The sequence below is a fragment of the Scyliorhinus canicula genome, chromosome 11 (genome assembly GCF_902713615.1).
Source record: "Scyliorhinus canicula chromosome 11, sScyCan1.1, whole genome shotgun sequence".
NCBI lineage: Eukaryota > Metazoa > Chordata > Chondrichthyes > Carcharhiniformes > Scyliorhinidae > Scyliorhinus > Scyliorhinus canicula.
Genome location: NC_052156.1, coordinates 116,566,639 through 116,593,643, shown reverse-complemented (window position 1 = coordinate 116,593,643; position 27,005 = coordinate 116,566,639). Strand labels below are relative to the sequence as shown.

General features: G+C 43.6%; 1 protein-coding gene across 2 annotated transcripts in view; it reads left to right on the top strand.

The window, feature by feature from the left end:
* Positions 1-2,027: 2,027 nt before the first annotated feature.
* Positions 2,028-27,005, top strand: part of LOC119973311 (troponin T, fast skeletal muscle-like) — a 60,719-nt gene continuing 35,741 nt past the window's right edge. Inside the window, exons 1-8 of one of the 2 annotated variants that reach the window (XM_038811165.1) lie at positions 2,028-2,147; positions 6,532-6,587; positions 6,682-6,695; positions 6,793-6,813; positions 11,585-11,623; positions 23,808-23,816; positions 24,562-24,579; positions 25,852-25,873. In XM_038811165.1, coding sequence (XP_038667093.1) covers positions 6,553-6,587; positions 6,682-6,695; positions 6,793-6,813; positions 11,585-11,623; positions 23,808-23,816; positions 24,562-24,579; positions 25,852-25,873 — 158 coding nt within the window. In that variant the 5' untranslated portion in view covers positions 2,028-2,147; positions 6,532-6,552. Of the gene's footprint in view, positions 2,148-6,531; positions 6,588-6,681; positions 6,696-6,792; positions 6,814-11,584; positions 11,624-23,804; positions 23,817-24,561; positions 24,580-25,851; positions 25,874-27,005 lie in introns of both variants that reach the window. The other variant, XM_038811164.1, reaches the window with a different exon arrangement.

The window sequence follows — 27,005 nt, the reverse complement described above, 5'->3', positions numbered from 1 at the left end:
CTACATTCATTTTTGAGCAGGCTGCAGGGTGTATTTTAGTTTCGTTTTCTGTGTTGGAGCTGAAGCCAGACCAAGCAGGTGTACATCTGTTCTCTCTGCCATCAAAAAACTATCTCTTGATCATTTGGTGAATTCAGAATTATAAATCTTTTCAGTAGTGACTTTAACCTGATGTGCTTCTATTAAAGGTTTTGTTTTTAAGTTGTATGGCTGTTAAAAGGAAAGCTTAAAGGATTACTTAGTGTTGTAGTGTTTGGAGGTTGTATTTGAACTAATGGTTGCTAAGATGTTCATTGTATGTTTTGAAAAGGTTAACTTGAGTTCATAGAATAAACATTGTTTGGCTTTAAAAAATACTTTTCCATTTCTGAATTCTGACCAGGGGATCCCATTTACAGGGGCATCATTCTCGCCGTTGATCACCTAACCAAAGAAAATCATATTTTCCGAATCATTTCAAAAAATTCAATTGGACCTCCTTCTCCGCTTTCTCTACTCCATGAAAATAATGCCAGGCTCTCCTCATCACTGTAGTTTCTCACGCCTGACATAATCCTAATGAATATAAAAACTGTACTTAAAGTTCCTAAGTAAAATATAAAATATTAACTTTGTGTGATGCCTTTATCTAAATGAGCAAACACTTCCAAAGAACTGTGGCCTTGCGACTAGTTGGCACCACTCCTTTTAGCCCCTTTTCACCAGATTGGTGAATTTAGTTTGAAATCTTTGCAGCATTGATACATTTTTCTGCCCCTCATGTCACATGATTCTTATCACCATTATTCTGATTGCACATGTTAATTATTGTAGCTCCAGAGGAGCATGCCAATATTAAAAATCAAGTGTGAGGTCAAAAACAGAACTCAGCAATTATGTGGACTGATTTTGTCTGTGGTACTTGCTGTTACAAGGTGCTTAAGCATCTGAAAATAGATTGGTGTCAACTAATTTTGAGGCCACAGTGTTCGATCAGGAAGGTAAAGGCATTTAAAAAGTTAACATTTTGTATTTTACAAATGGGAACTTAAAGCACAGCTTTTGTATTCATCAGGCTTGTTTCAGATATGGGGAGCTGCCGTTGTGAGATACTGTCCTAAGTTTCTTTCACACTGTAATGGAGAAAGTCCAGAGGATTTTCTAAAAATGAATAAGAAAAGACCATTTGCTTTGGTTAGGTGATCATTGGACAGGAGTAGGCCATTCAGCCCCTCGAGTCTGCTCCACCAATCAATGCGATCATGTCTGATCTGTGACCTAACTCCATATACCTGCCTTTGGCCCATATCCCTTAAAATCTTTGCCAAACAAAGATCTTTCTATCTCAGATTTAAAATTAACAACTGATTGAACTTTAACCCTCTGAGTGAAGAAGTGCTTCCTAAAATCTGTCCTGAACAGTCTAGCTCTAAGTTGTGGACTACGCCCCCTAGTTTTTAAATCTCCAACCAATGGAAATAGTTTATCTTTATCGACCCTGACTTTCCCTGTGATCGATGGTCGGTGATCATCAATTCAAATAGGGAGTGAGAAGGTTAAAGAAAATCCCAGATTGTTGAAGAGAGGGTGTTTCTCAATGAGTGGTTGGATCAGGGACCAATTAGAAGCAGAAGACGATGTGGGGCTGTTGATGTAGAGCAGTAGGATTAGTTTTGATTCCTCTGGTAAAAAGCAAACAAAATGCAATGAATGGCCTCCTACTGTGATATAAACATGTATGGTTGAGTGTATAAATAACAGTACAGCTGGTGCTAACTTCCAGTGGAATTTAAATCAGACCTGGAATGTAACACAAAGTGCAAGTTGCCTCCCAGCTAACTTTAACTCTATGGCTGTGCACAGTCCCTCGCCCCCCATCATAAAACTAACACCTGCTCATGCAGCCTTCCTACGCAAAGTATTCAACACGATAGATCCCAAATAGATCTCCAAACATCCAGCTTCTCCTCATAAATCAATGAATGGGAGAAGGGGTCAGCCTCACTCACCCCTTTCCACAAGGATATGTCCTCTCAGCCAATGGGATACCCGCGGCGCGGTCACGGGCCGCCCGGGCGCGCGCTAAATGTGGCCACGCGGAGGGATCGCGCACTTTGCCAGGTGTTCGGGCGAGAGCGGCAGAGTTAGCAGCAGCTGCCCCGGCTCAGGTAAGACAGCCAAATCTGCATTGCATGCCTGACTACTATCAGGCGCTGCGTGTCCTTATTGAAATGTGCTGAAACGGTAAAAATATGAAGTCAGCGTGTAAGGAAAAAGAATGCAGGAAATTTTCTGCTCCAACTTTTTACCTGAAGGGAAATGTCTGTACAGTTTATGATTCATATCATGCCCCCACTCAGGCACTAGTTTTAATAGATGCACTTGTGCATACAGCCAGTCATTGGCTCCCAATGAGACGGCAACCTGCAACCATATAATCGCAGGTTCAAGCCTAAATTTCAGCTTGAGATTTAATGACTTTCAGGGGTTGTCCAAGTCATTTTTCTTTTTCGGAGGACTTTTAAAAAAAAAATGCATGTTTCAGTTTTCTTTTCTCCCAAAAGCAACTGGGTGTTCAAGCACCTGTTGTGGGATCATGTTGATGATACATGTTTGGAAATTGACTACCATGAGCATGAAATTGGTCAAAATGCATCATGGTGTGATGACTGACGTTTGATATGATGGAAGTCCCAAGTTGGCTTCAAGACCTCAACTAATTTTAATAAAAACCCAGATGTTTATGGCCTTTTTGTCCTTTATGTCAACAGAGTAAGGGAGACTGGGAGACTAGAGAAGAGATTTGTGAGGTATTGACAATAGTGATAATATCATTGGGCCTGGTGGGGAGTGTTGGAGTTGGGGGCTTATTAGGTGCTGTGCTGTGAAATCGGCTACTATGCCTGCCCAAATTTTTTTTAAAAAGAGGTGGCAAATATTGTAAACAGATGTTGATATGGCTCCGGAATGGTAAGACCCCAACTACCAAACTTCTTGGACTGCTTATGGAGGAGAGACCGTTCAAGTGCACTGAGATGGTTTGCCTAGATTTCCAAAAGGCACACAACAAAGTTCCACCTGCACAGCTGTTCACACTACAGTAAAATACTTAATTTTAGAAGTGCAACAGTGCAGGTTTCCTGAAGGTTCTGTGTATTTTGAACAAGATTTTTCTAGGGTTCTGGAAGCCAGTGTGATTGACAAGCTTTTGTGGGGAGCAAGCCTGTAGCAGAAGGACACAGCTGAGCAACATGAGAGAGATTCTGGGGGGTTCTAGTGAGGGTGAAGGGGAAGATATTGTGGTGGAGGGGAACAGCTGGTAGTACTGGCATTGAGTAGGGTGTAGTACAAGCCTGTACCAGACCCCAACAGTTGCTATGAAACTGGACATAATTTATTTAATTTGTACTTTATTTAATTTGTAAGATGCGTCACTCCAGGAGTGATCCTGTGCACAAATAGGGATATGCTGTATTAAATAAACAATAACACAGGATTTAAAAAAACTTACAATAACCTGTTGAATGCTGCTTAACAATGAAATGAAACACAAAACACATATCTCCACTCAAGCAAAGCCCATCTTGGGTCAAAATCCACTTTTAAATGTTAGCAGACCCAGTAGTCCTTGCTGTACTATTGAATAAAGTTCCTTTTTATTACTGTATGGAGAGAGGAAGAAATCGCTTCAGGAAACAGCTGCAGCTTCTTGTCTGTTGTCAGACTGTTGTTTATCCTGCCAGCCTTTTTAGAAACTGCTCCTATCCTATTCACAGGCAATCTTTAGCTGAACTCCAAAACCTGACATAACACCAATTTCATCAACCTCTGGTTCCTCCCATTGACTACACCACCTTACTAAAGGTAAACACAATGGGTGCGATTCTACCACTGTGATGTGGCCAGTGTTGATCTGGGCATGCCAGGTGCACCATGGGGGAGGCCCAAACTGGACTTGGGTCTAGGTGCAAAACCTCGCTCAAGCACCCGATGTGATCATACTATGGGAATGATCCAGAGAATCCTATTTAAATTGACTATTAGGCTCACTTAAATATGCACGGCCTACTTGAGGCCACATTCATGGCTGCACCAGTGAGGCCGAACACGGGCACCGATTAGGACTGGTCTCCACAAATGGAGACAAGGCGTGATGGCTACTCTGACATCTTGGATACCATTGGAACCTCACAGGTAGTCGGGAACCAGGAAGGGCAATTCCCTGGCTCCTTGGTACCCTGGCAGTGTAGAGATGCCTGATTGACACTGCCAGCGGTTGGGGCCCGAGGTGGTCCATGAGGGGAAGTATGAAGGGTGGGGTTTATAAATAGGTTTCATAAAGGTAGGGTGGGATCCTTAAAGGGGGAGGTCTTGAAAGAGAGGGTGGGTTGCCCTGAAGGGTGGGACCTCAGCAACCCCATGGTGGGTGTCCTCACTTGGGGCAGGTGGTAATGCCCATGAATGTGGAGGTGGCACTGCCCGTAGGTAGGAGGTGTAGGGGGCCCACAAGTTCATTTAGAGACCAGACACCCTTTCAAAACACCACCCTGATCTCTGAGGAGTAGGTCTCAACAGTGAGTTCACACACACACCCCCCCCCCCCCCAACCGCTGAAAATGTTTCAATGTGGGCTAGACCGTGGAGAAACTCCCCACGGCCCAAAAAAACCAACAAAAATGTTGGTAAAGCCAGATCAGGCTCTCGCCCAAAACGTCAGCAGGAAACACATCGCCAAACTGTCCCACAATGACACTTAGTCCTTTTTTGAGTGAACTGCACACACCCAATGCATCTCCCTTGTGTCTGGGCTTAGCTACACCCGGAGACTGCCATGTGGAAGAATACAGGAATTGCCTTAAAAGGCAGCCTGCTGCTGCTTTAGTGCTGTAAGGCCTCCTATTGGCCCACCAGTTTTGAGATCCCACCATCCCTAAGTTGACAACATGCCAGCCCTCTGGCCAATGGCCAGTTCAGGGGGAAATCCCAACTGGGTCACCATTTTCCTCAACGTGTAGACATTGGACCCTGACCTTGGGTTCCTGAAACTGCTGGGCAAATCCTGGTCACGGACATTGATTTATTCTCTCCTCTGATACTGTTGAGTGTTTTCAGCATTTTGTTTGTAGCTGCAATAAATCCCAAATACAATATTTTGCTTTGTTGAGGAAATGGCATGTAGTGAATCAAATTTAAAGACTTTGCAGACTTATTATACTTGAGATTTAATGGTTTGAAATTGAACTTGGCCAGGAATGCAAAACAGTTGGCATAAAAGCAATTTATCAATTTGACTGTGATTGCAACTTCTTGAAAGGTCTGATCCTTTTATTTAAAAAATCTTTTGCTCTACCACATTTCTTCCAATTGTTATTTGGAAGTAAGCTTCCAAATTGTATTTTTCTTGTAGCCTAAAAGTCAGAAGCATGTTGATTGATATGGTGGTATCTACTAAATAAGCAATGTTGAGTACCATTTGCAACTTCTTAGATGCTGAAGTATTGTGTCCACTTGCGATAAGATCTGTGCAACATTTAATGGAAAATAGCATTCATGGTAGACAACAACCATCTTGGACAAGACTGAATCTAACCATCTAACCTCTACATTCAATGGCATTGTTTTGCTGAATCCCTACTATCAATGGGTGTTACTGAACTGGACCAGTCATATACTGTCTGGCTCAAGAGTAGGTCAGAGCCTAGGAATTCTAAGGTGAGTAACCTATCCCCTGACTCTGTCTATGCATACAAGTCAGGAGCGTGTTGAAATACTGTCACTTCCCTGGATGAGAGCAGCTCCAACAAAGCATTCTAAAAGCTTGACACCAACCAGGACAAAACAGTCCACTTGATTTGCATCTTCTGCACTAACTTGAGCATTAATTTCCTCCTCCACCAGCCTGCACTGCTCCCACAGTGTGCCATGTACCAGATGCCCCAGATGCATTGGAGCAACTCACCAAGGCTCCTTTGGCAGCACCTTCCAAACCTGTAACATTTATCATCTTTTTAAAAAATATTTATTACAGCATTTATAATATTAGTACTTTTAAACAAAGATCCAACAAACACAAAAAACCCACAATAACGTAGCCATACATCTACCATCTCTAAAGACTAGGGCAGCAGATGCATGGGCACTCCTCTACCTGAGAATTCCTCTCCCAAGCTCCACAGAAGCCTGATTTGGAACTAGATCGTCGTTCCTTCACTGTAATTGGGTCAAACCCCTGGAACTCATTTCCTAACAGCTATGTGGGTGTACCTGCACTAGATGGGACTGCAGCACACTAGAAGGTGGTTCACCAGCACCTTCAGGGCAATTGGGAATGGTCAATAAATGCTGGCCTAGCCAGCAACATTCACATCCCATGAAATAATTTTTTAAAATATCTTTGCCGTTTTTGTGGGGAGAGCAGAGTCCTGAAATAAATTGCCCTTTTGGGCACACAATGGAGCTTGTCAGTAAAACATGGGCTTCGGCTGCAGCAGATTTTCTTTTGAAAGGTTTAGCTGTCATAAATTTAAACCTGTCCCATTTTATTCTTGCTAGGTACGTCACTATTGTGCAGTGATGGCAGACATTGAAGATGTCTTAGAAGAGGTGGAGTAAGTATAACACAACTGTTAGAAAATAGATACAAGTGTATTGGGTTTACTTTGTTCATTTGAATATAATTTGCAATTTTTCTCTTGCTAACAGGGAGGAAGTAGAAGGTAAGACATTCATGATAGTACAAAAGATTTTTAAAATTTACTTTGATATTTCAAAGATTGTCAACTTGTTTTTTTTACAACTTTTTCTTTTCTACAGAGGAAGAACCAGCCATAGAAGGTACGAGATATATATTTTCCAACATTTCTTTTTTTTGTTAACAATATTTTGTGATAAAACAAAATGTCTCTACTTGGAGATGGTGTTCATTTAAACTCAAGTTATGCAGCATGTTGATTGTGTGGGTGTAAAAGTATTTGGATTAAGCCAGGCAAAATAGATTGAAATTTTTTGGACAGCCACTGATGCAAGAGCAATTTGTGGTATCCAGTGAACTACCAGTTCCTGGAGTAATCAATGGAAAAAATTACTACTTCCACTTTATCAAACCTTTGTTAAGAGAAGGCAAACTGGAATATGTATTGGGAAATTGCTAACATGTAACCCAGGAGTTTCCATTCATTTAAACAGATCAACCGTGATCTTAATGAATGGCAGAAAAGGCTCGATGCTCATAAGAGTTGCTGATACACTAGCATGTGCATCCAGGGAAAAGGCATGCACTTGGAGCACAATAAGATTGGAGCCCTGTCTCCAATTTACATTCAGAAATTGGTGATGGTGTACCCAACCTGAGCTCCTGTCCGCTGAGGGTCCTTGCTGATTGAGCAAACTAATTAAACTTTATGTATCCTTTTGTTTTCTATGGTAACCATTCTTGGGCATGAGAGCCTATTTACCAGTTGGCAAGATTGGTCTCACTGGCGCTGAGAATTCAGGCAGGCCTCCCTTTTATTGGACATTCACTCAATTAGCAGACAGCATGGTTTCTAGGCAACGTTTTGGGCCTGCCTGGGATATGCAAAGATTTCACAAAACTACGTTAACACAAACTAATTGGTATCCTCTTCCTGTTGTAGACTGAATTAGTCCTGTTTTGTTGAACTTGACTATATTTACTTAGTACGTTTGTGTATGTGTATGCGTGTACCGTGAGCAGCCCAAGAAGCATTGGAATTCCATATCAATTGTGATATTGCTTTGTACCATTCCTTGATTCATTTCCTCCTTCAGCCCATCCAGCAAATGGCAAGAAACACCCTTCAGTGCTTTTATTTAAAAGGATTCTGGTTAAATTTTTGTAGACCATGAGTAGACTTTTCTTTTTGGACTTGTGTTGGCTGGCTACAGTAGTAGCACTGACTTTTTTCTGAATCAATCTTCATGGTTTAGGAGGTTTTCTATACTTACTTTCAGCACAGTTTTATGTTATGCTGGGTCCAGTTGGGACTGGAGGATGAGGAGGAACAGCTTCAAGAAATACCTGCAAAGACCAGGCCATTCTCCTAAAACAGGGTGAAGGAGAAAGCAGCATAAGGGGCCACACACCATACTGGTTTTCGGGCACCATATGTCCTATCTGGGCCTCACTAAGGGATAGTGCATCAGTTTCACAACTAATGTTGTCATTGAGACATAAGCACTAATTGAGGCAGCAAGTAAAAAGGGCTGGGAATTTTCCAAGGATAACCACCTTTTCACATTGGCTGTGCTGAATATACCAATATGTTGACAGCAAGGAATTCGCTCCCTGAATGTGCACAACATGTCCTGCATTATGCATATTTGTGCCTGCTTTCCTGGCAGTAGTTTGCTTTTATCCTTCACCAGTCCTTGATCACCCACTCTTCTTCCAGTACAGTGGGTGTTAGGACTGCTTGGCGACAAGGGGTAATCTCTGAGTGTGGCGACTCGGGGATTTTCACAGTAGCTACATTGCAGTGTTAATGTAAGCCTACTTGTAACAATAGTAAAGATTGTTATTTAACCCTCTGGCCCATGCCCCCCTGTCAGGAACCGAAGCACTGAGCTAAGTCAGTGATTACAGGAGCTCTAAACAAACCATCAGCCTTCTGAAGCAGAAGTACAATGATTGTTTTTTGTATTGGTTCCTGGGATGTGGGCTATGCCAGCATTTATTTGCCCGTCCCCAATTGCCCTCGAGGGTGATGATGGTGAGCTAACTTGAAACTGCTGCAGTCCACGTGGTGCAGGTACGCCCAAGTGCCTGTGCCGGTCTGAATGTGATCTTCAGTACTATCCCAATAGACTCTCTGGGTCTCCCTTTGTGCTTCATACTCCCATTATTCCTCACTGTGAAGGGACTAACCCGTAGATATAGTAGAAAGAAGAAGTGGAGTTGGCAGTAGCAGGATCAGGAAGCTGAGTGCCAATGAAGAAGCAGGATTATCACCACCCACCAGCTGCCACATTTTTGTTACCACTATGCAATCCCTAAAGCAGGATCTTCACACCCACATGAATGCCGCCTAAGGGTATGCTTTCTTAGTTATGTAGAATATTTAAGGCCAAGAATAATGTAAAGAAAAAGGATAGCAGCATTTGATTTATCAGACTTCTATGTAATAGTGAATATTAAGAACCACCTTTTATGCAAAACCGGAGAAGTCTCTGCACACGGGATTTATCGGCAATATTGGTGCGAATTGCACTGAATTGTGCGAGGTTATAGATTTTTCTTTTGGTACAATCCAATTTTTATGGCTGAACTTAAAAAAAAAAGACTACTACTGGGAACCAATGCATTGGACAGTGTTTTAGAATGTAATTTTATTAAAGTTTGCACTTAAAAAAAATTTGTTATATTGAAGAGTGGTGACAGCAGTTTATTAATACAGGTGTAAATATGTTTTATTGCAAGAATTTTTAATCATTATCCCGCAACTTGAGATTAACAAGATTTTTTTTAAATTAAAGGGTTTTAAAATTGTACAGAATAATTTTTCCAGTTACATTGGATGCATTTAGTTGTTTCTTGCCAAAAACAATTATCAATGTCTATTATGCCCCCCCCCCCCCCCTTAATTTTAAGAGCCTCCACAAAGTTGCACAAACTGACATTAATTAGCAAAATCTCAGTTTGATTTGGCGTGGGAGTGGCAATATGGTATGGATGGGACTAGTTTCTAATTTGTGATGTTTTCAAAGGACTGCAAAAAGCTGCAGACACTCAGTTTGTGCATAAAATTCCTCAATCTTTAATGGTAGTTGGCCAATTTCAAGCTAACGGTGCTGAAAAGATCAGCATGGCCTAATGGAAGCCCAGTGCTGCAGCCTCTGTCCTGTTGCTCTGATGAAGTGGTTCGTATGGTTACAGATTGGGAGGTAATAACACAGATAAATGACCACTGAGGGGGCATGAGGCACCCTCAGCGGGTGACCTCCAAGGAGATGAGATGACATTCTGTTGCCGCTTGCCATTATTTGGGAATGTCTAAAGCCAACAATGGTACAGAGGGCCTGGGGGAGGAGCGTGTGTCTGTTATACGGAGTTGCTGCATGTACCTGATTCATTTGATGCCATTGCTGATCTCCGCACTGCCCACAGTTCTACATGAAAACCATAACAATGATATGATGCTCCTGAAGGCATTTTACAGATTCATGTTTTAAAAGATGGAGGAAATATATGAACACCAAGCTAATACAGCGGCAGTTTCCATTCCTGTTGGTAGTTTTCCTCCATTGGTTGTTGCCCCACCGCATTGTTCGTTTAGCTGACTGCTATGGTTAACTGAAGACTTCTGCAAGTTGGAGCTGGGATTCTATGTTCTTGGGACATTGCAAGCTGTTTTGGTGATTGATACCTCCAGTGCACTTTTAATTTCCCTGAACTCTCCTTTCAGTAATCTGCTTTCTGGGTTGGCCTATCGCTCTGCCCTTCTGTGCAGTTGTTCCCTCCCTGATCTTCCTTTACTGAGAGATTCATTTGAGAGTACCAGTGCTTCCAGTTCAGTGGAGAAGAGCATGATGCGAGTTAGGAGACTTGCCTTAACAGCAATGCTCAGATCTTTACACTTGCTTCTGTCATTACAACTGGCTTCCATTGTCAACATTCATCCGCTTGGTGTCAGGCAGCTAGTCTGGAGAATTTTTATCCTTTGCTGTGGAGGAGTGCTTCCCTCTTGACCAGAAACCTTTGAAGCAGTCTTGTGGTTTGGGGCTTCAATGCTTTCTCTGTGCCATTGTGAGCATCATTAGCAAGGCCAACATTTATTGCTCATCACTCATTACCTTGAGAAGATGGTGGTACGCTACCTCCTTGACCTGAGAAGTGTAGGTACACCTTCAATACTGTTGAAGAGGGAGTAGGACTTTGACCCAGCAATGGTGAAGGACCAGCAAGTTCAAAGTCAGGATGGTGTGTGGTTTGGAAGGACCTTGGATGTGGTGGTGCTCCATGCATCAGACGTCAGGAAGGTGCTGGTGATCCAGCCTTGGTGAGTTACTGCAGTGTACCTTGCCATTGTCACTGAGCTTGTAACAGAAGGAGGCAGTGAATGTTTATGGTGGTAGATTGGGGTATGGATTTTCCTGGATGGTGATGAGCTTCTTGTGGTGTTGGACCTATACTCGCCCTCATGCAGATGTGAATGTTCGATCACAATCCTGATTTCTGCCTTTTAAATGGTGGACAGGCTTTTAGGGGAGGCAGAAAGTTGCACCAGTGTTTAAAGAGTTTACACCAAAGAGTTTAAGAATTACAAACTGCCTTTAAATGGCATTGTTTTTCCCCACCCCCACAATTATACAGTTTGACAGTGAACAACACAAGCATCAACAGCTCACCAAGTTTAATCAAATCGTGCACAAGCACAAAAGGTTTTGCCTCTTCTAGGTGATTGGGCAAATGCTGAATTTTTCAAAACCAAAACCTCATAACAGGCCAGGTACTAATTTTGAGATTTATCTGACCTTCCAAGCACCTGGGTTGCCTAGCTGATTCATTGATGGCATTGCATGAATTTCTGCACAAAATCAAAATGTCAATGGTTGCTGTTCAACTTTCTATTTAAAACTTTTCTCATAGATGAAGAAGAAGTAAAGGAAGATGTCAAATTGGAAGAAGGTAATATAAGGTCAACTTTCTAATGGGCACTTCGTGTGCAGGGCCTTATCCACCAGGAAATCATGGATGTGATCTGTACTATTTTTCAATGTTAACATTGGGCTCAGGTTGGTGGATTTTAAAAATTGGTCCTCACCAACACCGCTTGGTTTAGTTGGTGGCAACCTTTACTCAAACCTTGTGCAGAAATTAAATGAAAATCGCTTATTGTCACAAGTTGGCTTCAAATGAAGTTACTGTGAAAAGCCCCTAGTGCACAATCTGGCTGAACATCCCGTTGCGTCACTGAGTATTGTATTTTCAGAGGTGCTCTCTGACAGATACAGCATTAAATCAGGGTCTTTGTCAGCCTTTTCCTGTAGTATGTTTAAGACCCCATGGCTGTATGCAATGGATAATAATTTGTTCTCCTAGTGTCCCGGCCAGCATTCCTGAGTTCCATCAAACGTGATCTTGGTTTGCCAAAAAGATAACTATTAAGAAAACAGTCCTTGTGTTTTCAATGTAATAATCCATGTTTTGTTGTAATCATTTGCATCATGGAAATATTGTGCCCTAAAGTTTATCGTGACAGTGGGTCTTTTTAATTCTTTCTTTGGATGTGGGTGTTGCCAGCAAGGCCAGCTTTTTGTTGCCCATCCTAATTGTTGCAACTTGAGTGGCTTGCTCAGAGGGCATAGTGGGCCTGGAGCCGCATTTAGAACAAACTAGGTAAGAACAACAGATTACCTCCGCTGTCTTTTACTGTCTAACGTGATGGTAATTAACTTTCCTAAATTCTTCCAGACTTCGCTACTAAGGAAGCTTATTTTTATATTAAGTTATTTGCAAGTTGGTTTGTTTGATTAAACAATAGAAAATAATGGATATTTTGAAAGATTCATCAGTAGTGTATTAATGTACATGAATCATGCTGATTTTGTTGAAATCACCAAACTATGATCCATCAAAATTCTAGGACAAACCACTAAGATGAGGTATTGCATATCAGGTATACCCTATTAGATGTCCCTTGTTTGAGCCATTCAATGATTTTTATATATACTGTGCATAATGATTATCAGAGGATTTCCCAAGGGGTATCAACACTCATTGTATACCAGTGAATACCAACACATCGACTTGTTATTATCAGAAGAAAGCCAGCAATAGTGTGGAACATGTGCTCAGACCAGACATTGACTTGTTATTGTACTTTCCATATCTGACTGATACACTGCACTACACACTGAACAACCATCTCATGAAGGTACAAATATTTGTCCATAAGCTGCTATTATCTTTTTACTGAATGCAGTTAATGAGGTTGTAGTAATCTTGAAGGGGTGTGGGTGGGGGGGGGGGGGGGGGGGGGGTGAACACATGACCTTGTGCTGTTCAATGTTATTTATGCATCTGCAAGAAACACACAATTTTGGGGTGGGCAGGAATTCACTATCTCCATCATTACGTCCAAGGTCAAAGGTCCAGTGACCTATTTATAGGTCATCTGGACAGCCATTCGCTCGCTGCAGGCCAACTATTCTGGATTCTGCATCCACAAAAATGTCCGAAGATAGGCAACATGTGGCCCCACAGTTCAGTGATGCCTCCACCAGGTTGTCCAGGAAGGGTGGGAGGTGAAAACATGCTGGAATCTGAAATAAAAACAGGAAATACCGAGCAATCTCAGCAGGTCTGACCGCGTCTGTGGAGAGAGAAAAGGGAGCTAACGTTTCAAGTCTGGATGACTTTGTCAAAGGTGGGAGGTGCTGTTTGCAGGGGATGGCAGCAGAAAGGCCTCCTGTCTGACCATGGCAGCCTGGACATGGTGGAATGTTAGCACTATAGTGGGGTCCAGCACAAATGTCTAGCAGTGCAGGAAGAAGAGATGCCCAGCAGGAAGAGGATGGATGAATGTTCTTTCACTCTGCCATGGTAAGTGCACCATTTGCTCACTGCAAACTGATACTCGAGGGCAGTGTGCAAGTGCACAAGGATTTGTTATGATCCATGACCAGGTTTCCAAGTTGGTAGTGAGATCCGGTTGGGGACAATAACATTGTTTAAAGTAGGCAAAGAAAATGAATAATGTCATGGGTTTTCAACAAACAAACAAACTTGGCTCTACAATATCAGAAAGATGGAACAATTCACAATAACCATCTTGATTTAAATTGGGCGTAATTATCATTTGAGGCTGCCAATAACTGAAATGAGGTACAGCTAAATTTAACTAATTTTATTACCATGGATGCCTTTGCCAAAGAGTTATGGCTCTGTTGACTGATGCTTGCCAAACTGTCAAATCGTTCATTGCTAATTTGTACTTCACTGTTTAAATGAATTGCATTGGGAATTGCTGTTGCTGTGGCATTAACCTCTTGGCCAAGGCATTATTCTAAATGAGAATTGGTTCGCAATTGACTTACCTCGCTAACTAAAGGTTAAATAAATCTTAATTACTGAGCGTTAGTGTATATGAGGTACATGTGAATTGTGGTCAAACACACCACACTTCACAATAAATGCCATATGTGACAAAAACAGGTTCCATGGATTTCTCATCAAGCCACCCAAACTTTCTGAACAAAGTTAACCAATCTCGCTGAAGCTTTACCTTTCATGCAAGGATTTCCAATCTTCACTCTCTCTCAAATCTTCCTTTTGAATTTTAAAGTGGCTCCAACTATGACAGTTTCTACAATGGCCCTCCTCACAGGATTTCAATCTCCTATCCTGAGATTCTGTTCCCCTGGATCAAACACCAATTCAAAGCACAGTTTCTGCTCTTTGATGTGCCAAGCAGTGAACGAATGCTCCAAAGGGGTGTCTTTATACCAACTGTCCAGTGCTTTGAGACACCAACACTCAAGTGCCTACTCTGATCTTCAAGGCTGTTCTTGAGCCCTCTTCAATGACAAAACACAGGCAGCATCAACATGAACTGGCTCCAGGTTTTCAATCTTGGGGTCTCCTAAGATTTTGATTTGTGAACATGCACAACTTCAGTTCTTGGGCAAAATTTTGGACCATCTCCCTGTTCACCTCCCTTGACACCTGTTTGGACACATGCTGGGTATGGCACTCCGATCTGACCTGGGCTTTTGTGTGCAAGGCCTGTCCTGGGTCCAAAAAACATAAAAGTTGCTGAATTTTCATGCATGCAGCCTGCTTCTGGCCTGCACAGGTAGTCAAGATGCATCGGGGTTTGGAGTTCCCAACCTTCGTGACCAAAGCAATTTTGGGCTTCTTAACTGACATCTCAAGTTTGGGTTGCAGCAGATCATATATATTCACTGGTTGGCAGCCACTTCGTGCTCTCCATCTCCTTGCAAGAAAAGAGGTGGGAGGAAAATGGCCATTGTTGGTTGGGGAGGAGCAGGACTGTGCCTGTGCTTCAGGCCAGGTAGGGCTTCCCCAAGGAAGTCAGTAAGGATGCCTCTGATCAGCAGTGTCAGCTGTGCTCACTTGAACGGAGATGTAGTGCTTAGTTGATCTTTTCTCTATTTCAGATACCAGTAAGACATTGAACAGGGGACTGCAACCCAGACTAGCGTAGCCCCAGCCTCAAACTCTTTGAGGAAGATGCTTCAAAATCCTCAGGGGATGCGCTGTCACAGCGTTCACCTATACCTTCCACCAGTACAGATAGTCACCTTGGTGGGTCCATGTTGTAGACTAGGTTTGAGGTCACAATATGGCAAGCACATAGTGACAGCGGAGGTCTCTGACACTGCTGGAGACCAGGTCCCTGCTGAATCTCACTGATGGAGACCAGGTCCCTACTGAATCCCACACAGATGAGGAGCTTCTGGACCCAGCCCTTAGACTTGTTGGCAAGAGAGGCAGGGAAACACGAGGCCGAGTTGGCGGAGACCGTGTGCAGACTCGACCAAAGGCTGGAAATCCTGTTCATGTTATGTCTGCTATCGTGCTCCGGTATGTGGCACTTGGCTGCTTCTGGAAAGGGTTAAAGTCACTACTGTTATTAGTTTTAAATCACCAGGATCGATTTACACCTGGGAGACCCAGGTCCAGCTGAATACACAGTTTCTGCTAGATGTGTATTTGGACCTGTATGCCATTTCTCTATCCATGGCGCAGTGAAAGGTGGACATCTCTGCTTCCCTCCAGGTGCCCCTTCTCGAGGAATCGGGGAGGTGCCTTTGGGCACCCACAGGGGGTAGGAGTGCCAGGCAATCAACCCCAGGTCTCTCCATGGGTTCTATGCTGCTCCATCTCCCCTCTGCCAGTGACCATCTCATCCGCAGTTGGTGTCATGTGAGAGTACCTTTAAAAGATGGGTGTTTATAAATGGGTGTTCGTAAGTATCTGTAGTGAAAGTACCTTTAAGAAATGAGTGTTTATTACTGCAGTGATGTTGGAGTGGGTGGAGCTGGGCTGTCTGTCAGCTTTTTACTTTTGTTTTGGGCTGTTTGCTGCTAGGTGTGTTTTAGTTTTGTTTTCAGAGCTGGATAGTTGCAGTCACAGCCAGAAGGTGTATTAGAGTCTCTCTCTGTAATCTAAAGACTGTAAATTGATCCTGGTGATTTAAAACTAATAACAGTAGTGACTTTAACCCAGTGTTCTTCAAACTTATTTTCCGGAGACCCATTTTTACCAACCGGCCGACCTTCACGACCCACGCCAGCCGACTTGCGCGACCCACCATTTTCTCTTACCTTGTTTGCTGCTGACAAAAATGGAGGAAATGGTTTTGGGTCCCTTTGGCCCTCGTATACGCTCCTCCAATGGAACCTGTTGGATGAAGGTGACGCCTTCTGGTGTCGGAAAGTATGGAGCCTCCATCTGTCCAAAGTTCTGATTTTTTTTTTTTCTGGAAAATTTTATCAAATAATTGATATTGTGTTTTAAACTTGTGTTTAAAAAAAAAAAAATAAAATGAATAAAATAAATGAAAAAAAATAACAATTAACTGAATAGACTAAATGAATAAAAACCACTACAGAGCTTATAAAATAAAAAGCTGCAACCGTTTATTAAAATAAAAATAGCGGCCGCACTGCGCATGCGTGCGTGTTTGTGCAATGCGGGCAAATTTTTTTCTTTTAACATGTTCGCGGCCGCTTGCAGCCGGCATTATGAAAAGCTGGCTGCTGCGGGGGGATTTGTGCGATCGGGTGCGCCGCGGACAACAGCTCTGCGACCCACCCGTGGGTCACGCCCCCGACATTGAAGAACACTGCTTTAACCTGATGTGCTTCTAAAGGTTAACTTCTTATGGAAGTTAAAGGAAAGCCTAAAGGATTAGTTAGTGTTGTATTCTTTGGGGGTTGTATTTGAATTGATGGTTGCTAAGATGTTCACTATGTTTTAAAAAAGGTTAACTTGAGTTCATAGAATAAACATTGTTTTGCTTTTTAAAAAAAACTTCACCATTTCTGCTCTACCGCACCTGTGAGTGGGCCATGTGCTCCCTATACCACAATCTATTAAAAGTTGTGGGTCAGGTGAACGCCATGGTACAATTTTGGGGTTCTCTAAACCCTGTCCCATAACACTGGTCACGTCAAGGAGGGGGCACTTTAGGAGATCCTTAGCAGGTCAGGGATCGTGGGACCACAGACCACCAGAGGATGCCTGCCAAAGTCTTCACAGTCAACACGGCATAGCAGTTGGCAGGCTGCCTCCACCTGTACTGTAGATGTTGCACCGGCACCTAGACATATAAATAGGAACATTTAAATTCTAAGACGTAATGAAAGCACACCGGTAACGTGGATGTGTACACTCATATGTGTAGATTTGACACTTGTAAATATATGTTCCCTTTCACTGTTTGGCAGTCTCCTGGATTCCATGTTGTTGCTGGTTGCTTCAGTAGTTGCAGACATTCGTCTGAAACCGGGCCCCCCTCTCTGATTGATTGGATTCTGATAACTTCCCTTATATTTAGCTGTCCCATATTATCAACATAGTGATTAATCATGCACATGTGAGATTATTGAGTAGGGCAGCACAGTAGCATAGTGATCAGCACAGTTGCTTCACTGCTTCAGGGTCTCGGGTATGATTCGCAGCTTGGGTCACTGTCTGTTCGGAGTCTGCACATTCTCCCCGTGTGTGCGTGGGTTTCTTCCGGGTGCTCCGGTTTCCTCCCACAGTCCAAAGATGTGCAGGTAGGTGGATTGACCATGCTAAATTGCCCGTAGTGTCCAAAAAAAGGTTAAGTGGGGTTACTGGGTTACGGTGATAGGGTGGGTTTGGGTAGGGTTCACTTTTCAAGAGCCGGTGCAGACTCGATGGGCCGAATGGTCTCCTTCAGCACTATAAATTCTAAGCTGGATGCAAGTTGTCTAGCCACTAGTCATGCAAACTATTACTTGCAGCTCACCATTTCGTGACCTCTGAAAATGTGTTCATTGAGATCATCTGCTGCTGTGAAATGTGGGTAGTTGAATATGCAGTGTCAAGTAACATTGTAGATGCTGCTGTTTCAAGGCTGAGACAAGCTCTGCACTGGACTTGCCCAATCATCTTTGTTGGGGGTGGGAGGGCACATTTTCACTATTTTCTCGCCCAAGGAGTGAATTTCAGAAAGATGAGGTGTAACATTACATTACACATGAATTCAAAAAGTTGAGGAGGTATGGAGGAAAACAATTTGAGTGTGGGGGGAGGGGAAGCGATGCCAAATTTTACAACGTTACAATGGGTAATTAATAAAGATGACTGTCGTGTTGTTCACCCTGGGGTAACACGGACTGCACGCGATGCAGTTAACTCCTGTATACACCAAACGTGGGCGTTGGTTCAATATAAGATTTATTGAACAACAGTAATGAAACACACAGCTGCCTGTGAGTTGACTCTCCTACTCTGAGTAAACTGTAGAAGGTGTTGAATGATCTGTACACCCTGACTGTCACTATAGTTGTCACCAGTGGAAAGAGGCAGAGTGCTGATGCTTCGTGTGTTTTCTAGTTGGAAGCCCCCCCCCCCCCCCCCCCCCCCCCCCCCCCCCCCTCTGGTGTCCTGTCTTGTGATTGGTCATGTTCTGTTTTGTATATTGATTGCCTCACCTGGGTGTCTGTCACTGCCTACTTTAACCTCATGATGTGCATGGGTGCACATTATGACATGCCCCCCTTTTAAAAAAATAAAAAAATAAAAAAAATTGTCGGCTGCTTAGAGCATAAACAACATATTTACAAGAGTAACTATATACAGAAATCGGTGAGTGGATGGATATTTACATGTAAGGTGTCTAGCATGCAGGAAGATAACAGCATACATACAAAGGAACTATTATAAGTCCAGTCATTGAGGCTGTCGTCTAATTCTTGTGGACCGCCTGAGAGATGGAGGTGGAGATGATGGTGTCTTGACCGATTGGCATGCAGCCAGTTTGGTGGCCTCGTGGAGTGAGGTGTCTGGACAGGGCAGAACGACATCTGGGAAAGTGAGATTTGGTGGTCGGCAGGCAAGTTTGCGTAGTGCCCTTCTGTTGCACCTTACAATAGATCCATCAGCCATGCGAACTGCGAACAATCTGGGAGCAGCCTGTCGAACAGCAACAGCTGGAGCTGACCAGCCCCCAGCAGGCAACTTGATGCGAACAGCGTCCTTCGGAGAGAGCACCGGCAGATCCGTAACGTAAGTATCATATGTCAGCTTTTGCCGGATTCTGATTTGCTGCATCTATGCAGCACTGGAAGGTGATCCAGGTCAGGTACATGAATGGCCGGAACAGTCGTCTGCAGGTTACGATTCATAAGGAGCTGTGCCGAAGACAGACTATCGGACAGAGGGGTTGCCCTGTACGCCAGAAGAGCAAGATTAAAGTCCGAAGCTGAGTCCACAGTCTTGCAGAACATCTGCTTCACGATGTGGACCCCTTTTGCGACCAGCTGGTAGGAGGTCTCATTGCTAACCATTTACAATATTATTCACAGGCATACTGCCAACACAACAAAATCCGTCTCTGGACTATCAGGGAGACAAAGGCCAAGGTGTTGGCCTCTCCACACCTGTACTCACAGATCCTCCGACACTCAATATCTCCACCTCCGGACGCTGAGCTACCTCTATCCCCAAAATCTTAAACATCACATCGAAAATCCCTTTCAAAACCCCCCTGACCTCGGACATGCCAAAAACCCCTGGAAAGAACGGACTCATCCTGGAAACTGTCATGTGGGATCTATGTACCAAAGAACAATACAGCACGGGAACATGTCCTCCAAGCCTGCACCGGTCACATGCCCTATCTAGACCAACCTCCTGTTTCCTGTACCCGTCTATTCATGTGCCTATTCTGATAAGTCTTAAAGTTCGCTAACATATCTGCCTCAACCAGTTCACTTGGCAGTGCATTCCAGGCCACCACCACCTCCCCAAAGGTGCGTAATTCTCCACACCTTCAGGGGCTAGGCCCGTGCCAGAGTGGCTCCGGCTCCGCCGACTGGCGCCAATGGCCTTTGGAGCTACGCCGGCCGGCATCGGAGTTGGCCGAAAGGACTTTGCCTGTTGCCGTGAGTCCGCGCATGCGCCGGAGCGTCAGCGGCCGCTGACGTCGCCACCGGCGCATGCGCGGTGGAGGGGGTCTCTTCCACCTCCGCCATGGTGGAGGCCGTGGCGGCGGCGGAAGAAAGAGTGCCCACACTGTGGGGGCCTGCTCGTGCTGCCAATCCCGGCCAGCACAGTTGGTTTAAACCACGTTGGCGGGAGAGGCCTGACAGCGGCGGGACTTCGGCCCATCGCGGGCCAAAGAATCGCAGTGGGTGGCACGCCGATCGGCGGGGCGTGATTCCCGCTCCCGCCGATTCCCGGGTGGTGGAGAATTCCGGCCACGCCGGGGGCGGGATTTACGCCGGCCCAGAGTGATTTTCCGACCCTGCGGGGGGTCGGAGAATTCCGCCCACTGTGTCCAATTCTGGTCACTGCACTACCAGAAGGATGTGGAGGCTTTGGAGAGAGTACAGAAAAGGTTTACCAGGATGTTGCCTGGTATGGAGGCTGAGCTATGTGGAGAGGTTGAATAAACTGGGATTGTTCTCCCTAAAGAGAAGGAGGCTAAGTGACGACCTGATAGAAGTTTATAAAATTATTAGGGGTATAGATAGGGTGAACAGTTGGAGGCTTTTTCCCAGGGCAGAAATGACAATTACAAGGGGGCAGAGGTTCAAGGTGAGGGAGGAAAGGTTCAGTGGAGATGTGCAGGGGAAGTTTTATTTACACAAGAGGGAAAAAAACCTTGCCTTAATGCTTTTTAACTCACCAGCACTTCCTCCCTCATAATAACGACCTGCTCTAAAGTGTTTACACATCCCTCTGAGATACCACCAATCAACATATCCTTCCTTTGTGAATACCGATGCAAAATACTCATCAAGGACCTCCCCACCTTCCTCTGGTTCAATACATAATTTCCCTCCTTTGTCCTTGAGTGGGCCAACTCTTACTCTTTCTACCCTCTTGTTTCTAATATGCCTTGGGATTCTCCTTAATCCTGTCTGCTAAGGACATTTCGTGACCCCTTTTTGCCCTCCTAACTCCCTGCTTGAGCTCTTTTCTACTTCCTTGTATGCATCAAGTGCTTTATTTGTTTTTAGTTGCCTGTACCTCACATATGCATCTTTTTTCTTTTTGACAACATTCTCAGTTTCCCTGGTCATCAATAGTTCCTGAATCCTGCCTTTCCTGCCCTTCCTTTTTACCGGCACATGCCTGTCCTGCACTCCCATCAACAGCTCCTTAAAAGAGTCCCACAGCCTCTCTCAAACAACAGCCTCCAAATTCTGCCCAATCCGGTTGTAGTTGGCCTTCCCCCAAATTGAGCACCTTAACCCTAGGACAACACTTGTCCTTTTTCCATCTTCAATTGAATAAGACTTAGCCTAGCACACGATGAGGATGCATTCACCCTCCACTTCTGACTCCCATTTTTTACCTCCGCCATCCAGCTAATGCTCTCAAACCCCGCACGGATGAATATGCATTCAGCAGCAGGATGGAACCCTTACCTGCACTATGTATAGGGGAAGCCAGCCATTTTCAGTTTGGTTGATGATTGCTGTGTTTGTAGAAGAGTTTGTATTGCCATTAATTAAATACTTAAAACATGTAAAATACACTCTTCTAACATGGCAACATGGCTTGTCCACAAAGTTAAAGACGGTGAAGTATCTTAGCAGATATCAGAGTGCAGATAAAATTTGAAGTCTCATTGGAGCCACAGAATATCATCAGTGTGGAAGAAACACCACAAGGAGGAGACGAGATCTTAATTGTTTGATCTAAGCATTGTTAGCCAACCGCTTCATTTGAAGTGCCAGTACAGGGATTAGAATTGATAACTTTTTTATTGCAAAAATGGCAAATTATCAAAATGAATTTTAAAATATTAGAATTGACAAGATAATGAGAAAATAATCAGGCAGAGTCAACATGGTTTTGTGAAAGGAAAATCCTGTTTGGCAAATTTAGTTATTTGAAGATGTAACAAGTAATATGAATAAAGGGAATAAATTGATGATGGGTTTTTGGATTTAGAAAAGGTAGATGGCTGTTGACTGTGGGGTGACTGTAGATGCCCTTGAAAGTTGGACTTGTGCAGTTCTAGCCTTGGAATGCCCAGCTTCAGACTCTAGCACCATGAATGGCAGCAGTGTAGGTTGTTTGGCTGCTGAGTAACAATTGCACTTTTGGAGTGAGTGATGGAAGGATGAATGTAGTCATCCTGAGGCAGGACAGTAGGTTTGTACTGCACAGTGTGATTGTCATTCTCCTGGGACAACGGCTCCCAAATCCTAGAAATTTGTTGGAGGATGTATTACTGACCGTTGTGACAATTTGCAAGCTGCTTTGAACACTGGTATCCATAACCATGATGACTGCAGTCTGCGCAATCACAGCAACAAGCTGAGCTTCAGTCTGAGCTACCACTGCAGCATTCAGGCATTGCGTAAGGAATAAGTGCAGGAGAGAACCATACGATTCCTCAGACCTGCTCCGCCACTGTGTGCAATCATGGCCAATCACCTGCCTCAACACTGCTTATTCCCCAAAACCTTGATTTTCCCCAAAGACATCAAAAATCTATTAATCTCAGCCTTCATTCTGCCAAATGCGGGAGCATGCATACACCTCCATGGTAGGGAATTCCAAGGATCCACAAGGCTCTGAGTGAAGAAATTGATCTTCATCTCGGTCTTAAATGATTCATCCCTTATCCTGAGACTGGGTTTTCAGATATTTCTCTACAATTTTTAATTTAAATGTGAGGGTGGCAAAAGGGGCCTCCTGCATCCTATGGGAAATTTACAGAAGATTCTAAAGATGCTGTCAACAACTGGATTTTGGATGTCACAAACTGCTCTGATTACCTTGCACATTTTTGGCCAAGTTAACCTCGGCTGTTTGCTTATTAATAGGCCATTATACCTAGGGGTTATTAATAGGCTATTATACCTAGGTTGAAATCTATCTACTATTATAATTCTGCAGAGCCGATTTCCAACCCCCTGCCCGCAACACGCATTTTGGCGGAGTTTGCAAGAGGCTTTGTCTGCCAACCATGCATATTTGAAGTTGCAGCACATTCATTCCTTTCTTTTAGTTTTGCATAGATGGGATTTTGAGGACCGTGCCCTCAGATTTCCTGACTTGCAAGTTCAAAACTCAGGGCTCTGATTGCATCTCCAAACAGTAATTTTAATCTGCAAACTGAGGTTACTTTACATCCAAAGCTTGATGAGCAAATTGCAAGAGCATTTCTGTTTACTCAGTTTTTTTTTTTCTTAGCACAGCAGAAAATACCATTCGACCCTCATGAACAATAGATTCAGTCAGGTCCAATCCTGTATGGAATTTGCTCGGAGCAGGAGCCTAGACGAGGATTAGATGAAAATGTTGGGCAATTTTAGCAAGCAAAATTCCATTTGGGAGTGTGTTTGCATTGAAGTAGCCCTACAAATTCACATTTCCATTTTCACTACTGTCCTGGAGGGAAGGAAATCTGCCACCCTTATCTGGCCTGGCCTACATGTGACTCTAGATCCACAGCAATGTGGTTAATCCATAAAATGTCCTCTGGAAATGGAGTAAGCCGCTCAGTTCAAGGGAAACTGGGGATGGACAATAAATGCTGGCATAGCCCGCAATACCCATTTGTTGTAGCCTTTGTTTAACCCCATTCTTTTTTCTTTTAATTCTTCAATTTTCATCCACTTTGAAGAAGCTCCCCAAGGTAGGTTATTATTATTTATTTTCTGAATTCCAGTTAATTAACCTTTCTGCGTGGCCCAAATAATGAACCAGGACAATCCAATCTTTTTTAAACCACACAGGAACTTTGTCCCTCAGCAACAAAACCAGCGTGTATGGATTAACTACAGCTGTATAGTTAATTGGAAAATTGCAGGATGTACATTGTCCTCTCACACTGCCAGTAAGATGTGGTTAACGGGTTAGGAGGATCGGGGTTATAGTGCGGAAGTGCTAACACCAAACCATTCTCCCTTTTGGAGCCCTCCTGGTTTGAAGCAAATTATAATAATGTTTAGAATTATTACTAAAATTGATTTACATGCAACATTTAGTGCTTGGATCTGCCAAGCCTGTTAATTTGGAACAATATTACCATTTGTGTTTTTCGGTGTTAAACTGTCATTTTTCCAACCAAAAAAAAAATTCCTAGAGTCACAAGTCATCGGACATTTGAATGGCTCGCCGCATCCACCATGGGGGGGACCCGTTGTAGTGGAGACGTAAAATCCTAGCGCATCTGTCCTGGATGCAATGGGGGTAATTTTCAAGTTATTGTCGGGTGGTAGCAAATCTAGTGGACGTTTTGTACCCCACCCGATCACCTTTTCCATTGACTTAATGGGAAGCAGTGTAAAATTGGCAACTAATTTTCAATTGCCCAATTATTTGTTGCCGATTTCATAAATTGTTTTTTATTTTCTCTCCTCTGGCTCGCTCTCTTTTAGCAGGGGAAGCGGAAGAAGGTATGTTAAATTTAATGATTCATTTTTTTTTTTGTTTCATCATTTGCATGGACTCTGAGCACCTTTTTAATGACCGGTAGGTGACAAGTAGTTGTAGACAATTGAAAGACTTCTGTAAATGAAAATCAAACCAAAATTGATTTTTTGCTTTCACTTAGCTGCAGAGTATGGAAGGAATGATCTAGGAATTGGGCATTAAACCTCATCTGGTCAAACAAACTGTTTGCTTCAGAGTGACACACTTGTTTGGGCACCACAGAGAACCTGAGTGAAAATCCAGCTAATACTGATGGGGACATTCCTCCTCTGTCTGCTGAGTGCGTAGGCCGCATATAAAATAGCTTTGACCAATTCCGAGTGAAATACGTCGACAATACAAAACTGTAGAAATTATAGAATGTAATTGGGATACTTTTGCAGTTGTGTGTTGTTGCACAGAAAAGAAGGATGCTTAATACATATCTGAATTATACTTAGCATGGGCCTTCAGGTAGCTGATGACTGTGGGGATGGGGGAGATTGGAGGTTTATGATAGAGTGATCGCAATTTTGACCTGGTGCCCTGGTGGATGGGACAGTGGGGGGGTAAATCAGGCATGATGAAGGGGGTTTGGGGGGGGCACTGGTCAGAGACCTAATGATGGGACTGGAAGCCTTGTGGGAAGGTTACTGGGAAACTCCTCTGAATGATGCCCAGGTTTGGAAGCTAGTTGTAAAGGCAGTCGCCACCTCGGTGAATTTGCCTGATTTTGTAATGCGTGGGGGACCCTGTCAACTAAAGTCAAAGTCCCAAATCAGAATGACAGTGTTGCTTGCATTTTCGTTATCCTATTGAAACCACACTCTCGAGTCAGGTTGGTCACCCATCCACCTTCTGATCTCAGTTGATGCTGGGAATGGGCGAATTAGAAGTATGCTTGGGTCTACCTTTCAGTCTTTAACCTTCCACCTAACCTAAACCTGTCTTTTAAAGTTGCAATTGAGGACAAAGTTTGGAAATTTACAACTTGCTGCATAAATTTAGAATTAGCCAAAAGTAGGGGCTAGGTTCTTCAGTTCCCCAGCCGCGTGTTTCTTGGTGATGTGCTGTTTGCTGGGATTCTCTACTCCTGCTGCTTGTCAATGGGACTTCCCATTGAAGCCACCCCACACCACCGGAAAACCTGCGGGCAGGATGCGCTGCCGCTGGAACCGAGAATTCCAGCCTAGATTTTCTTTATGATCGTCCATCATCGTGCATTTTCTAATGTTGTTTGTTTTTCTTTGTTACAGAGGAGGCAAAGCCTAAACCAAAGTAAGTCATAAATGTGGTTATTTATAGAAGATAAACTAAACAGTATTAGAATGTCCTGTGAAATCTGTCAAAAAGGAAGCTGGGTCCAGGCAGAGAATTCTAAATGCCCAGCCACCCCTTTGTTATATGAATATCCTGATTCAAAATACAATTCGGAGGATCTCAAAACCAGCAACCCCTGAACCAAGTCCATACCAGATTTCAGATCCTGCTGGTTTTCATGAAAAGGTCCTGAGGCATTTCATAGTTCCTGTAGTGTAATTAGATAACGATTGACAGTGATCATGTCTAACCATTAGCCACACTGAAGCTGGATTTGCTTTGGTGAGGCCGCAACAAAAATTGTGTTCATTTTGGGCCACTGGAGCACGCGAGAAACACTCTGGATGGAAGTTGTACAGAGAGGAGCAACTCTACTCCACCTTTTGAGGTCGGGTGGGGTCAAGTTGTTCTGACCACTTGAGCATGGAAACAACTGATGTACAAAGCTCGGAAGGCACTACGTCGATGCAGCAACTCCTTAAATAAGGCAGTACGTTTATTATTCACTCATTTAGTAGCAATCAAAATCCTTCTTTGACCCACTTTTTTTTTAAAAAAAAGTCTGATTTTTGGGTATCTGGATTTTGAGGTAGTGTACCTGCATTTCCTCATTATTAACATAACTCTGTATAATACACCAAATGCCATCAAATTAGCAGAATGTTTCTAGGTTTTTCTCAGCGTAGGCTATCTAAAGATCATCAGCACATGTTATGAAAGTGGCACATTGTTGTTGATGGTAACTGAAACCCAGTGGATGGTGTAGAAATCTCTGGTGTGACCTTACTGTGTACGGTGTCGATTTGGTGCCTTTTTGTTGGCCCAGGAATCCTATCTGCAAGTCTCAACTTGCATTGCTCCGATGCATTCTTGACCTAATGGGCAGGCTTTGGTTAGACATAAGGTTGTATTATTTGAGTAATTGCCAACCCCAACGTGCACTTGCAACTCCCTCTGTCACAGAGCATCTCCAGGTCAATCGCTGAACACTGGTTAGCCTTGGGTGCTCATGGTGTGGGATTATGCCATTGTAATACCAACAATTGTGCACAACTGCGCTTGGCATTCCCTCATTTGAGATGGGGATCTC